Source organism: Oncorhynchus tshawytscha, linkage group LG33, assembly GCF_018296145.1.
Source record: "Oncorhynchus tshawytscha isolate Ot180627B linkage group LG33, Otsh_v2.0, whole genome shotgun sequence".
Taxonomy (NCBI): Eukaryota; Metazoa; Chordata; class Actinopteri; order Salmoniformes; family Salmonidae; genus Oncorhynchus; species Oncorhynchus tshawytscha.
Window position 1 is genome coordinate 27,007,275 of NC_056461.1, and position 14,537 is coordinate 27,021,811.

At 44.1% G+C, this 14,537-nt stretch overlaps 1 protein-coding gene across 1 annotated transcript in view; it reads right to left on the reverse strand.

Annotated features, from left to right (window-relative positions):
* The window catches only part of LOC112231055 (leucine-rich repeat transmembrane neuronal protein 4-like), a 63,918-nt gene that overhangs the window by 39,428 nt on the left and 9,953 nt on the right, over positions 1-14,537 (reverse strand). The window contains exon 2 of the mRNA XM_024397585.2: positions 2,044-3,686. Within this exon, the coding sequence (XP_024253353.1) occupies positions 2,044-3,686 (1,643 nt within the window). The remainder of the gene's footprint in view (positions 1-2,043; positions 3,687-14,537) is intronic.

Consider the following 14,537-nt stretch of genomic DNA (forward strand, 5'->3'; position numbering starts at 1 on the left):
GCAGACTGGGACATCTTCTTTTTCTACTATGCCACATAAGAGGACAGGGAGCTGTTATGGGGCATCCAACTGATGTTGATCAATACCTCATTAATCTATGTTGTGATTTGGCTTGAATCGATTTTGAGTTTGTTTTTTTGGCATCTCATGAGGTAGAGAGCTAACCTTTCCAGTTTAGGCAAGACGGGGAACGCTAGTGGCCTTAAGCTAACCCCTGCCCTGTCTTTCATTTTCGCCTTGAAAGAAAAGCACCTATGGACGAAACACGCACACACACACAGACATTCACTTACTCACACACATTGAGTGTACTACACATAATAAACACTTGTACAATCATACACAAACACATATACAGTACCAGTCAAAAGTTTGGACACACCTACTCATTCAAAGGTTTTTCTTTATTTTTACTATTTTCTACATTGTCCTGTTGAAAAACAATTGATAGTCCCACTAAGCGCAATCTAGATGGGATGGCGTATTGCTGCAGAATGCTGTGGTAGCCATGCTGGTTAAGTGTGCCTTGAATTCTAAATAAATCACTGACAGTGCCACCAGCAGAACACCCCCACGCTATCATACCTGCTCCTCCATTCTTCACGGTGGGAACCACACAGGCAGAGATCATCCGTTCACCTAGTCTGCGTCTCACAAAGACACGGCAGTTGGAACCAAAACTCTCAAATTTGGACTCATTAGACCAAAGGACAGATTTCCACCGGTCTAATGTCCATTGCTCGTGTTTCTTGGCCCAAGCAAGTCTCTTCTTATTATTGGTGTCCTTTAGTAGTGGTTTCTTTGCAGCAATTCGACCATGAAGGCCTGATTCACGCAGTCTCCTCTGAACAGTTGATGTTGAGATGTGTCTGTTACTTGAACTCTGCAGCAGAGGTAACTCTGGGTCTTCCATTCCTGTGGTGGTCCTCATGAGAGCCAGTTTCATCATAGCGCTTGATGGTTTTTGCGACTGCACTTGAAACTTTCAAAGTTCTTGAAATGTTCCGCATTGACTGACCTTCAAGTAATTACCTTAAAGTAAGGATGGACTGTCATTTCTCTATGCTTATTTGAGCTGTTCTTGCCATAATATGGACTTGGTCTTTTACCAAATATGGCCATCTTATGTATACCAACCCTACCTCGTCACAATACAACTGATTGGCTAAAAACAGTAAGAAGAAAATAAATTCCACAAATTAACATTTAACAAGGCACACCTGTTAATTTTAATGCATTCCAGGTGACTACCTCATGAAGCTGGTTGAGAGATACCTTTGATGACAGCTTTGCACAATCTTGGCAAAGGGTGGCTCCTTTAAAGAACATAAATTATAACGTATATTATGATATGTTAAACACTTGGTTACTACATGATTCCATATGTGTTATTGCATAGTTTTGATGTCTTCACAATTATTCTACAATGTAGAAAATAGCAAAAATAAAGAAAAACCCCAGGAATGAGTAGGTGCGTCCAAACTTTTACTGGTTCTGTATATCAAAGCATCCAGTGAGCCATGCCATGATGTCGTAGCAATGACTTGTGTGAGACCTTAAAGCAGGAACAGTGTGCAAGTATACAGGATCTGTCACTGGAGCCATAGAAAAAGTGTGTGCATGATTAAGAATTGTGCTTCAAAACGCTGCTGAAGTGTAACGCTGAACAAAAATAAGCTGATTGGCAAATAAACTATACAAACAAAAAAGTGAACAAAATGCATTTAAGCCAATAACACATGTGGCAGTGCAATAATGTAGCTCTCTGAACCTGAGCTAGGTTACCATTGCCTCCTGGTTCTAAATGTCATTTTCATGTTTCCAGTGTCCAATTCGATTTATGAATGAAAACTGCAGAAATAATTGGAAACATTCAAAGTTCTAAGTCGAGCGTGTTATGAACCAAGAGTCAAGGGTGCTTAGCCCTGATTCAAAGTCTCTCTACACAGTTCATGCCTGAAAAAGGATTTACCTCTCTCTCTTGAGCCTTTGTGTTTTTGCTTTTTGGGTTTTGTTTTTAAAGGCTGATGCGATGGGTCATACCTCGCATTCCCTGGAGCCGGAGATGGTGCAGGTACAGGAGCCAGTCCCGTTGCCCAGCACCTCCAAGCCATCCGGGGTGGCGGCTGGATTGTAGCTCATGTAATACTCCTGCAGCTGGGAGCTCAGGTTCTGCTCAGGCTCCGGGCTCTTTCTCCGCCGCTTGCGGCCCACCACGGAGCGCTGCTGCAGGAGCCGTGCCGCATTTGGGTAGCGCCTCCATAACACGTAGATGACGGTCAGGATGAGTGACATGGTGAAGAAGAGTGCCACGCTGCCCACCACCACCTTGTGGAAGGACATGTGCTCCAGCTCTGGGGGCTGAGTGACCACCAGGCTGCGGAGGGAGGGCGGAGCCCGTGGAGGGGAGTCTCTGGGGTCAATCCTTACCCGGCTGGGAAAAGTAGGCCGGGGGGGGGACTGAGGCCGAGGTGGGGGTAGGGGGGCCAGGGTGGTAGGTGGAAGCAGGGGTGGAAGTGGGCTGGTGGGGGCAGGGGTTGGGTCAGGTGTCGTTTCAATGAAATCCGGGGTTGGTGAAGGGGTTTCTGTCTGGAAGTAATCAGTTTCCTCACAAATTCCATTGTTCCTCGTAGCCTCCATGATCTTCTCTCCCTGGAGCTGCTTTGGGCTGCTGCATATCATGGTCGTGTCTTTAGTGCCACGAAAGTTCCTCAGCCAGGCCACCAGGGGGCAGATGCCTGTCCCACAGTCCCACACGTTACCTGCAAGGTTGATAGAGTTCAGGGAGATCCATGCAGACACTGCCTCCTGGGACACGTTGGACAGCTTGTTGGACTCCAGGTTGAGGGTCTGGAGGTTAGGCAGGCAGTGGAACACGGCAGGGTCCAGGGTCTGGATCTCATTGCCAGACAGATCCAGTTTCTGCAGTGTGTGCCAAGTCCAGGGAAGGCCCTGGTTGACTGCTCGAATGCGGTTCCACTGCAGGTAGAGCGCCCGCAAGTTAGCAAGACGTGGAAACAGAAAGAAGTTGATCCGGGAGAACTGGTTGTGCTCCAGGTGCAGCTCCATGAGCCTCTGTAACCCCAGGAAGGTGGTCCTGGTGAGGGCCCGGAGTCGGTTGTAGCCCAGGTCCAGAAACTCCAGGCTGCGGCATTCCAGGAAGGCCCGGATCGGGACTATGGTGAGGCCGTTGGAGCGCAAGTGGAGGTTCTGCAGCTTCTTCAGGCCGTGGAACTGCCCCGGCTGAAGCACCTGCAGCTTGTTGTAGGACAGGTCCAGGCTGCGGAGGTTGGGCACCCCGTGGAAGGTGGCGTTGTGGAGCTGAGAGATCTTGTTGGAGCTGAGGATCAGCTCTTTAAGCCTGCGAACCCCCTGGAAGACCCGACTGTCTAGAGAAGAGATCTGGTTGTGGTCCATGTAGAGCCAGAGGAGCTGGTTGAGGTGGGCAAACTGGTAGGGGAGCAGCGTGTGCAGGTCGTTGTAGCGAAGAGAGAGGCCCTGGCAGCCCACTGAGATGTTCTCAGGGACGTCCAAGAAGCTAGCTGACTCGCAGTGGACTATCTTCCCCTCACAACGGCAGCTGTGAGGGCAGGTGCGTTCACCAGAGCAGAGCGGCAGCATGGCCTGGAGGACGAGGAGCAGGAGGAGGATGAGGTGCGCCGGTCGTCCATCACATAGCCTGGAACCTACAGATAGAGAGACAGAGAGAGAGAAGAAGCAGTCATGTTAGAGAGGAATTTTTACTAATGGTGATCCATGGAAATACCCATAAAAGGATAAATACTAATAATTGTATAGTTAAATTAGAGTATGTCTATGATGGCCACATTCAAGAAAGCTCCGTACATTGTAAAAGGACATTCTGAAAATGTTTTGATTTGAAATGAATACATATACTGTAAGTAAACACTTATACCTCCTGTTTTTAGATTCACGTTGTAATCCATTTTAAATTGATGAGAAATGAGTACATTATGTATCCCATAGCTTCAAGGTCTGTTGCTAGACAGCAGTGAAAAAACATGCCTACTTCATTTGCTATGACAAAGTGCACGCACAATATGTTTGTTTTGGGTAACTGGTGTGCTCTCTTTTCACCCGGTAAACCTGTGCAGGGGTTTTAGTCTTCTGTTACAGATTTTACATTTCTAATGCTGAAGCAGACATCACACAGACTAAGCACATGCCCTGATAAACAGGAGACAAGACAAATAACACCCCTCTGTGATTCAACGCTTTGATCCTATTCTTTCTTTGCTTTGTTCTCTTTGTGCAGCAGACTGTAATGGGTTGTCCCCATTTTAAACCATTTGCTGGGAAACAAGAACACCCGTAGATTTAGCTCTAATTGAGACACATTGCTGCCTGCTGTGTGATGTCGTCCCTTTGCACATAAAGACAGCGTGAAGTGACTGTGAGCAAAACGGCTGTGCAGGCAGGCTGAGGTAGCAACAGGATGGGGCTGTTCAGCTGAGCTCTCTCCTTAGACACACTCCGACCTGACACCTTCTTATTCTAGTCTCTGGCCTGGTTGGTTTGGCCGTGGAAGGAACCACATACTAAGGAGAATAGGGAGAGGTACTCTGGACTGGTTTGACAGTGGAAGGAACCACTTACTAGGGAGAATGGGGGTGTACTCTGGGCTGGTTTGACAGTGGAAGGAACAACTTACTAGAGAGAATGGGGGGTATAATTATGTATCCCTTTTTCTCTCCAATTTCGTGATATCCAAATTGGTTGTTACAGTCTTGTCCCATTGCTGCAACTCCCGTACGGACTCGGGAGAGGTGAAAGTCGAGAACCATGCGTCCTCTGAAACAACTCCATCAAGCCGCCACACTGCTCGCTTCTTGACACACTGCTCGCTTAACCCGTCAGCCAGCCACACCAGCCACACCAATGTGTTGGAGGAAACACCATACAGCTGGCGACCGAAGTCGCCCGTCACAAGGATTCGCTAGAGTGCGATGGGACAAGGACATCCTGGCCAGCCAGACCCTCCCCTAACCCAGACGACGCTGGGCTACTGCGATACAGTGCTTTAGACTGCTGCACCACTCGGGAGGCTGCATACCCATTGATTCTTCATTAATATAACTTATAAATGCCTCATGAGTTTAGTTCAACTATCACACACCATGAGAAGCCAAAATAAAAGCATATTTTACCACAATGTTTGTAAACAATGTAAATGTAAATAAACAAACACTGTATAGCCTTAAAACATGGTTAAAACTATCATTTTGAAATCATGGATGGTCAAATCAAATCAAAGTTTACTGATCACATAAACCGATTTGAAGACGCAAGTGTAGAAACATGCTTGTGTTTCTCGCTCCAACAGTTTAGTTATAACTAGAAATCCAAAACAATACACAAAATCCAAAAGTAAAAAGGAATACATTAAGAAATATCAGAACGAGCAACGTCAGAGTCTGGAATATATATAAAATGGTGTGTATGAACAGTATAGAAAAGGTGTGTACAGTAGTAGTTATATAGGATGAACCATGACTAGAATACAGTATATAAACATGATTAAAGTTAACAGTGTTCAATGACTCTATGTACATAGGGCAGCAGTCTCTAAGGTACCGGGTAGAATACCTAGTGGTAGCTGGCTAGTAACAGTGACTTAGGTTTAGGGCAGGGTACTGGGTGGATGCCGGCTATTGGTGACTGTTTAACAGTCTGATGGCCTGGAGATAGAAGCTGTTCCTCAGTCTCTCTGTCCCAGCTTTGATGCACCTGTACTGGTCTCTACCTTCTAGATGGTAGCGGGGTGAACAGGCCGTGGTTCGGGTGGCTGAGGTCCTTGATGATTTTCTTGGCCTTCCTGTGACACAGAGTGCAGTAGATGTCCTGGAGGGCAGGCAGTGTGCCCCTGGGGATCCACCCCCTGTAGAGCCCTGCGGTTGTGGACGGTGCAATTGCCCTACTGGGCGGTGACACAGCCCGATAGGATGCTCTCAATGGTGCATCTGTAGAAGTTTATGGGGGTCTTACGGGCCAAGATGAATTTCTTCAGCTTCCTGTGGTTGAAGAGGCACTGAGAAGCTGTTTATCAGTCTCTTGTACCCAGCTTTGATGCATCTGTACTGTCTCTGCCTTTTAGATGGTGGTGCTTCCTCTCCTCTGCAGCCTTGTCGATGTGGATGGGATCGTGCTTTCTCTGCATTCTCCTGCAGAGAAAGCTCCTTTGTTTTGTTTATTTTTCTGGCACCAATCTGCCAGGGGTCTCACCTCCTCCCTGTAGGCTGTCTCGTTATTGTTGGTAATCAGGCCTATCACTGTTGTGTCGTCAGCAAACCTGATGATCGAGTTGGCCACGTAGTCATGTGTGAACAGAGAGTACAGGAGGGGCCTGAAGGGGCCCCCGTGTTGAGGATCAGCGTAGCAGAGGTGTTGTTGCCGACCTTCTTCACTTGGAGTCGGCCCATCAGGAAGCCCATGACGCAGTTGCACAGGGAGGGGTTCAGACCCAGGGTCCCTGAGCTAAATGATGGGCTTGAAGGCTGAGCTGTAGTTGATGAACAGCATTCTTACAAAGGTATTTCTCTTGTCCAGATGGGATAGGGCAGTGTGCAGTGCAATGGCGATTGCGCCGTCCATGGATCTGTTGGGGCGGTATGTGAATTGTAGTGGGTCTAGGATGTTGGGTAAGGTGGAGGTGATATGTTCCTTAGCTAGCCTCTCAAAGCACTTCATGATGACAGATGTCTTCACTATTATTCTATGTAGAAATAGTTTTAAAAAACTGGAATGAGTAGGTGTGTCCAAACTTTTGACTGGTACAGTATTTCTCGTGTCTGAGCCGCTGAATTGCGACTCACTTTGTCCCTATACTGTGGTTTTGCCTCTTTGATTGCTTTACAGAGGTCATAGATGGTGTGTTTGTACACGTCCATGTTCCCAGTCACCTTGCCATGGTTGAATGTAGTGGTTCGCACTTTCAGTTTTGTGAGAATGCTGCCATCTATCCACAGTTTTCCCAGTCCGCGTGATCAAAACAATCTTGAAGCATAGATTCCGAGTGGTCAGACCAACGTTGAACAGTCCTTACTTTGTGTGCTTCCTGCTTAAGTTTCTGCCTACAGGTGAGGAGGAGCAGAATGGATGCAATGGCTACAGTGCGGGGGAGGGCCTTGTAGCCATCCCTGAAGGGAGAGTAGCAATGATTCAGTCCATGATGCGCGTGTAGGACAGGAGGTGTCTTGATAGAATTTCGGAAGCTTTTTCCTCAGATTTTATTTATTAATGTCCCAGGTTACAATAAATATTGACTCAGGATACATGGTTTCCAGTTTGCACATAGTCCAGTGTAGTTCCTTTAGAGCCATTGTGGTGTTGTCTTGGGGAGGAATATACACGGCAGTGACAATGACCAAAGAAATTATCTTGGGAGGTAATGTGGTCGGCATTTGATGGTGGGAAATTCCAAATCCGGAGAGCAAAAGGACTTGAATTCCTGTACGTTACCACAATCACACCATGAGTTGTTAATAATGAAACAAACCCCTTTGCCTTTCTTTTTTCCCAGAATGTTTGTTCTTCCTGTCCCGGGGATAATATATCCGGAGAGACCCATGATTCCGCAAAACAGAGTATGTTACAGTCCCTGTCGTCTGTCTCTCTGTAAGGGGATCTTCACCCTGAGATCGTCTACTTTAGTGTCCAGGGACTGAACGTTAGCAAGTAATATACTTAGAAGTGGTGGACGATATGCACGCCACTTGAGTCTGACTAGGGTCCTACTTCTTCTTCCTCTTTTCCGGCGTCAGCGTTTCGTTGCAGTCCCCGGGATGAATAGAGTTGCTTCGGGAAGTTCAAACAAAGGATCCAGTTCAGGGAAGTCGAATTTCTGGTGAGTGACCACCGATCTAATATCCAAAAGTTATTTTCAACTGTAGGTAATAATACAAGTAACGTTCTGAGCAAACAATGTAAGAAAAAACACACACAAAACAAATACTGCAAAGTTGTCTAGGAGCTAGAAACAGGGTGAACATGTCTATCAGCACCATCTTGTGATATTACAGTTCTTTCATCCATAGCTCTGTCTATGAATTTGAATGTTGTTACATTTCTCTAGGCCCATCCCTCAGATTTATACCAAAACAGAGGCGGGATGCCCGCTTTGTGATTCAATTAAGGATTATAGCCTCAGACATGTCATTGGATTCCCTTGAGCACTGATGTGTGTCCGTGAAGTGGCCCCTTCAGCTGAATTGCTGCTTCAGTTATCAAGGAGGTCTGTAGTCTACGGATGGTGGCTGCGTGTGAGATCAGATGCTCTGTACAGTACATTGACATGGTGCCTAGGCTTGGGCGGTATACCGCTGTATATACAGTATACCGGGGTATTTGGAAATAGCAATGGGATGGTTTTTCAATACCTTCAATACCATTTAAACTATTTATTTGAAGCTTTAAAAATGTATTTGAATATTTGTAGCTACTTGTAATGTAAATACCTAGTCAACTTGTGCAATACGTTAGGAGATAAAGCAGATTGCGTTCTTCATTTCACCTATCACATTATTTTTTCAATTTGAACCCTACCGGTAGTTTTACAAGCACACAAGGACAAGAGACCAGATCCTTGTGAGTCAGTCACTGCAGCACACGCCAGGTGATCTACCTACAGTATGGAATCGTATAACTATTAAGTTGTCTAACTATTAACTGTCTAAAATGTGCTAAATGCTCTGCAGTTGTGCATTTGGTTTGCTTATTTTGTAGCTAGTTGTCTAGCTAAGTGGTTAGCTTCTTGCAAAATCAAGCTTCTCTTGGTAACAGCAGGGAATCCCCTCCCTTGCTATTGAATATTTTTTTGTGTGCAGCAAACTCTGAGTAGTATTTTTTAGTTATTTGTATAACTTTAGGAGCTGGGATGTCTGTCCTGCAAAGAGTTTGTCAGAGACTGTATAAAATGATTGCAATGCACTCTTTAGCATTTAGCTAGCATTCGCTATAGAATTGTACATGTACTTGTTAGTGTTGCTAATCTTCGGATTACAGTGGCACAGTGGGGATTGAAAATAGCACCCCTTGTGTTCAGTGCCGGTATTACCAAGTATCCTGAGATGGCAAAATGTCAGTATGAAGGTATGACAAGTCTAATGTGGCCCCTGATCAGAGCAGCCAATTTTCTAGAGCAGTGTTCCTCACTCGATATCCGTGAGGACATAAAGGTGCAACTATTATCTATTGACTGTCCTATTTACCACACCATGCCACTGATGAATGCTAGATATCATGCCCTCAAGGACTTGTGCACAATGAAACTATTGAATATTGAAACTTAAATGTAAAATGTACATTTATGTTCTAAGTCATTTTAGCAGACACACTTACGCAAAGCAACTTACAGTTGGTGCATTCATTTTAAGGTAGCTAGGTGAGACAACCACATATCACAGTCATAGTAAGTTTTTAAAAATCATGAGATAAAATATTTTCTTTTGCAGCTTTTTAAGAAAATTTAACTTAAAAAGACTATTTCCAGTAAGTGCAGGTTTTTCTTTTACCAATGGAATATCAATCTCTCATTTGAAATGTCCCAACCTATATGGTAAAACCACAGCTCACTGATGAAAAGATGTATTGTTTTCATGATTTCATGTTTTTTTAAATGCAGTACGTGTCTGGGCTTTGAATTGCATTTACATTCTGTGCTCCCTCAGTATTTCATCATGTTCTGACCTTGGTGGTTTGAGAGGCCAGACTATTGCCGTACATTGGATTTAGTGTCTATTAAGTTATTTCTGTTTTTTTTGTGTCCAGTGGTGTTAGTAACAGAACTGGACATGCACTAGACATGAAGAAACAGAAGCCTGTTAGTAGCATGTTTACCACTCTGATCAGAGTTCTTGCTTGGTCTTGGATGAATAAATGCGCTGATGCCTTGTTTTATCCTTCATCTCACAGTCCTTTGGTTCTGGCTTTCAGTTGCCTTTCACCCATGTAGACTTGTTTAAACTCTGACTAACAAGTATGGTCACAAAATGATCAGTATCCAATTTGAGGCTGCATTTGATCAGTCACCCATTGCAGCCCCGAATAATCCTGATATTCTGAGGTATCAAAATTAAATCCATTACAGGAGAGGCAATTTCCTCCTATAATCTCTTTTCCCATGATTCTCTGGCTCATAGTTGGAGGAAAAACTCCTCTGTGAGAGAAAATCATGCAGCCTCCAACACTCCTTGCAGTTTATGAAATGATGATTCAAACTGTGTATTGGAAATTATGATTCAAGCTGCTGTGTAAATGAAGCCCTGAGGTCATTAAACCAATACAGTATGCCAGCGCCCTCACCTTCATTAAGAGTACACCAACAGAGCTGGCCAAGCATCCACTGCAATTTACAGACTCATCACTTTCAACTAAATGGTAATTCCATTGGTACGGTTAGCATGTCCCTCCGTGAGCCTGTCCCTCTTCTATTAGATCACTTACACACCATTTGGTGGCATGCATGAGCACACGTGCCGCTCCATAGGGAGGAAATCAATAGACACACCTGGACATCCGGGAACATTCCCCAGATGTAACATGTAATCTGGGGCAGGACCATTTTTCCCCATGCTTTGGGCTCATTGACATCTCCGCATGACGGCTACGCTAATTAGCACATGTCGGCACAACATCTCTGAACGGACGTGGAGCGTAAAACGCACTGGAAGTGTCTTTACCGGGCTCCCTCTAGGGCTTTTAAAGAGCGCCAGGCAGAGAGACGTGGCCACGCGTCTCAGATTGATCATCAGGTCATTACTGGTCATTAAATGTGACATCCTGTTCAGCCGTCCCTTATCACATGGATCTGACATAATATAGGGCCTGCCAGGAGTCCACCTTCCCAAGGTGGGGCTAATGCTCTCTAGAAACCACTTGCCTGACAGAGATTAATCAACAAGCCTATTAGATAAATAGAGTAAAACAAATTGTTATGCCCCTGCCTGCCTCTGTAGGCATACCGAGGGGAATTAAGAAAGAACATGAGAGGTGCAATGAAAAAGGACTACAATGACTTACAGACACAGAGACATGCACACACACACAGAGAGCGCACACACACACACTTATTTTATAGTCATCACGATGCCTAGCTAACATAACCATGACATAAAATAGTCTGAGCCAGGTTTTTATCTGGCACCCTCTCTATCCAATGATATAATGCTACACTTAGAGACTACGGCTACTTTTCCATCTGATTTTGGGATGAACACATTGAGCTTGTGCCTCCCAGTGCTCTACTTCTGCCACAATCATCAGTGAAAGGAACATCTCATAAAAGGATGAACACTGGCAGCTCAACTTATTCTAATGCCATTTTCAACCGCAACATTCTACTTCAAGGCCGTTGCAGAATGTTAGTACATTCCACAGAACCTTCTTTCCATAGTCGAAGGCATGAGGTTCTGGTGTAAGCATAGCAACCACATCAGGGTTGCGCCGCAAATGAAAAGGTATCCAAATTCCTCCAGCTTTTCCCTGTTGCTAAAATACTGTACATTGATGGCATCGAGCTCCTCCAAGGTCAGTTCATTTAAAAGCAACTTATTTAAAATCATCTAAAACAGAGGTTGGCTCTTTCATAAGACTGAGTTGGATTCTGGCGGCCACGGCAGAGTCAGCTGTCATCTTCCTTGGCGGGGCGACAAGTTGATATTTCATTTGAATGCACCGTGCTCTTGTGGTGCGCTGACAAGAAGGCTATTACCCAGAGTGCCCATGTTAATAGAGCGGCCAGCACCGTGCGAGCTGCACAGTGGAGCACTTCAGAGAACCAAAACATATTGCATATAGCCTAAGCCCTCAGCATATAGCCTAAACCCTCAGCATATAGACTAAACCCTCAGCATATAGCCTAAACCCTCAGCATATAGCCTAAGCCCTCAGCATATAGCCTAAACCCTCAGCATATAGCCTAAGCCTTCAGCATATAGCCTAAACCCTCAGCATATAGCCTAAGCCCTCAGCATATAGCCTAAACCCTCAGCATATAGCCTAAACCCTCAGTATATAGCCTAAACCCTCAGCATATAGCATAATCCCTCAGCATATAGCCTAAACCCTCAGCATATAGCCTAAACCCTCAGCATATAGCATAACCCTCAGCATATAGCCTAAACCCTCAGCACATAGCATAATCCCTCAGCATATATAAACCCTCAGCACATAGCAAACCCTCAGCATATAGCCTAAACCCTCAGCACATAGCCCTCAGCATATAGCCTAAACCCTCAGCACATAGCATAATCCCTCAGCATATAGCCTAAACCCTCAGCATATAGCCTAAACCCTCAGCATATAGCATAACCCTCAGCATATAGCCTAAACCCTCAGCATATAGCATAATCCCTCAGCATATAGCCTAAACCCTCAGCATATAGCCTAAACCCTCAGCATATAGCCTAAACCCTCAGCACATAGCATAATCCCTCAGCATATAGCCTAAACACTCAGCATATAGCATAATCCCTCAGCATATAGCATGGGTCAGATACGGTATAGGATGTCTAAAAATACAACTTATACAATCACACTCGGTAATAGATTTCCTGTATAAGTATAAATCAATATGGACGTTGAACTACTGGCAAAGGGGAAATAAAATGTGGTCTTAAAATAACATGGCTCAAAATGGATTATTTCTAATGTGTCTTTGAAATGAAGAATAAGATACTCAAGTTGTATGTTAAGAGCTCCGTAACAAACTTCAATGTCAGTGATTATCAGTGGTGTGATGTACGTACGTGCTTCTACACTTCATCGCTTGCTGTTTGGGGTTTTAGGCCGGGTCTCTGTACAGCACTTTGTGACATCAGCTGATGTAAGAAGGGCTTTACAAATTAATTTGATTGAATAAGTACAAATATGTTGTCGTTGTTTGCGGTATCTGAACTGTACTTTACTATTTATATTTTTGAAAATTGTTCTTTTACTTCACTACATTCCTAAAGAAATTTCTGTACATTTTACTCTATACATTTTCCCTGACACTCAAAAGTAGTCGTTACATTTTGAATGCTTAGCGTCTGATCTGGCGGACTCACTAAACAGATGCTTTGTTTGTAAATTAAGTCTGAGTGATCGGGCGTGCCCCTGGCTATGTATAAATAAATAATAAATAAAAAATGGTGCCGTCTGGTTTGCTTAATATAAGGAAATGAAAATGATGTATACTTTTACTTTTGATACTTACGTATATTTAAAACCAAATACTTTTAGACTTTTACTCAAGTGGTATTTTACTGGGTGACTTTCACTTTTACTTGAGTCATTTTCTACTAAGGTATCTTTACTCAAGTATGACAATTGGGTACTTTTTCCACCACTGGTGATTATGAACCAGGTCATTTTGGTCCTGGATGCTGATTGGCTGAAAGCAGTGTTATATCAAACATAAACAACTGGGTGGTTTGAGACCTGAATGCTAATTAACTGACAGCTATGGTATATCAGACTGTATACCATGGGTACGACAAAACATACGAATACGGAACCTCAGTGGTTTGTGGCATATGGCCAATATACCACTGCTAAGGGCTATATCCAAGCACTCTGCGTTGCATCGTGATTAAGAACAGCCCTTGCTGTGGTATATTGGCCATAGAACATACCACCTCGGGCCGTATTGCTTAAGTAGAACATCTCTGGTATTCTACCCTGAGCTGTTGCATACATATAAACATCCTATCCTCTATAGTGGGTAGTTACCAGGGGTTAAAAGAAGAACAAAATGGAGGACTATTAAAAACGGCAAGATGAAACACTTCCTGTATAGTACATTACCCCAGGCTAACTCAAGGTCTCTGGTGTTAAGGTTAGTGAGTGGATAAGGAAAGTGATGGACGCAAGAGAATCCCTAGTCTAGAATCATTCTCTGACCATTGTTAGTATCTCCTTGTGACACAAGAGCAGACAGCTTAAAGTATGTGTTAGTGCTGCACGATATTTTATTGATGCCAGAACATGAAAAACGGTTCGGTACTAGAATTGTTGTTACTTTCGGTACTTCTGTCAAATGTGTCTCATGTCAGATACGGATTGAGTGGATCGAGTCTGTCTAGTCATTTGTCTGAATCTTTTCAGGGGTGGGATCAGTAGTAAGCTAGCCAGGCTACATGTACATGAAGTTGACACAGCAAGAGCAACTTTTGAAGAGCAAGCGAGAAAGGGAGAAAATGTTGACAGCATGACTTCTAACAAAAACATTATCTCTCGCACGCATCTTGTTTACAAAAGTGTCTCCAGAAGTGAACTACGTAATGATGATGAGGGCCAGCCCACCAAAACAACTAAGAAAGAGGTGTTACAAAGCAGTGCAAAGAATGACATTTGCACTGTAACGTTATTCTTCTAAATTAAAAAAATTGTCAACGCCGACAGATAATTGGTTCGTATGACAATTACAATTAGTGCAATCATCTTAAGATAACTAGGTGAGACAACAACACATCACAATTGTATCAAGTACATTTTCCCTCAACAAATATTTATCAGCAATTCAGTGTAAGTGGGATTAA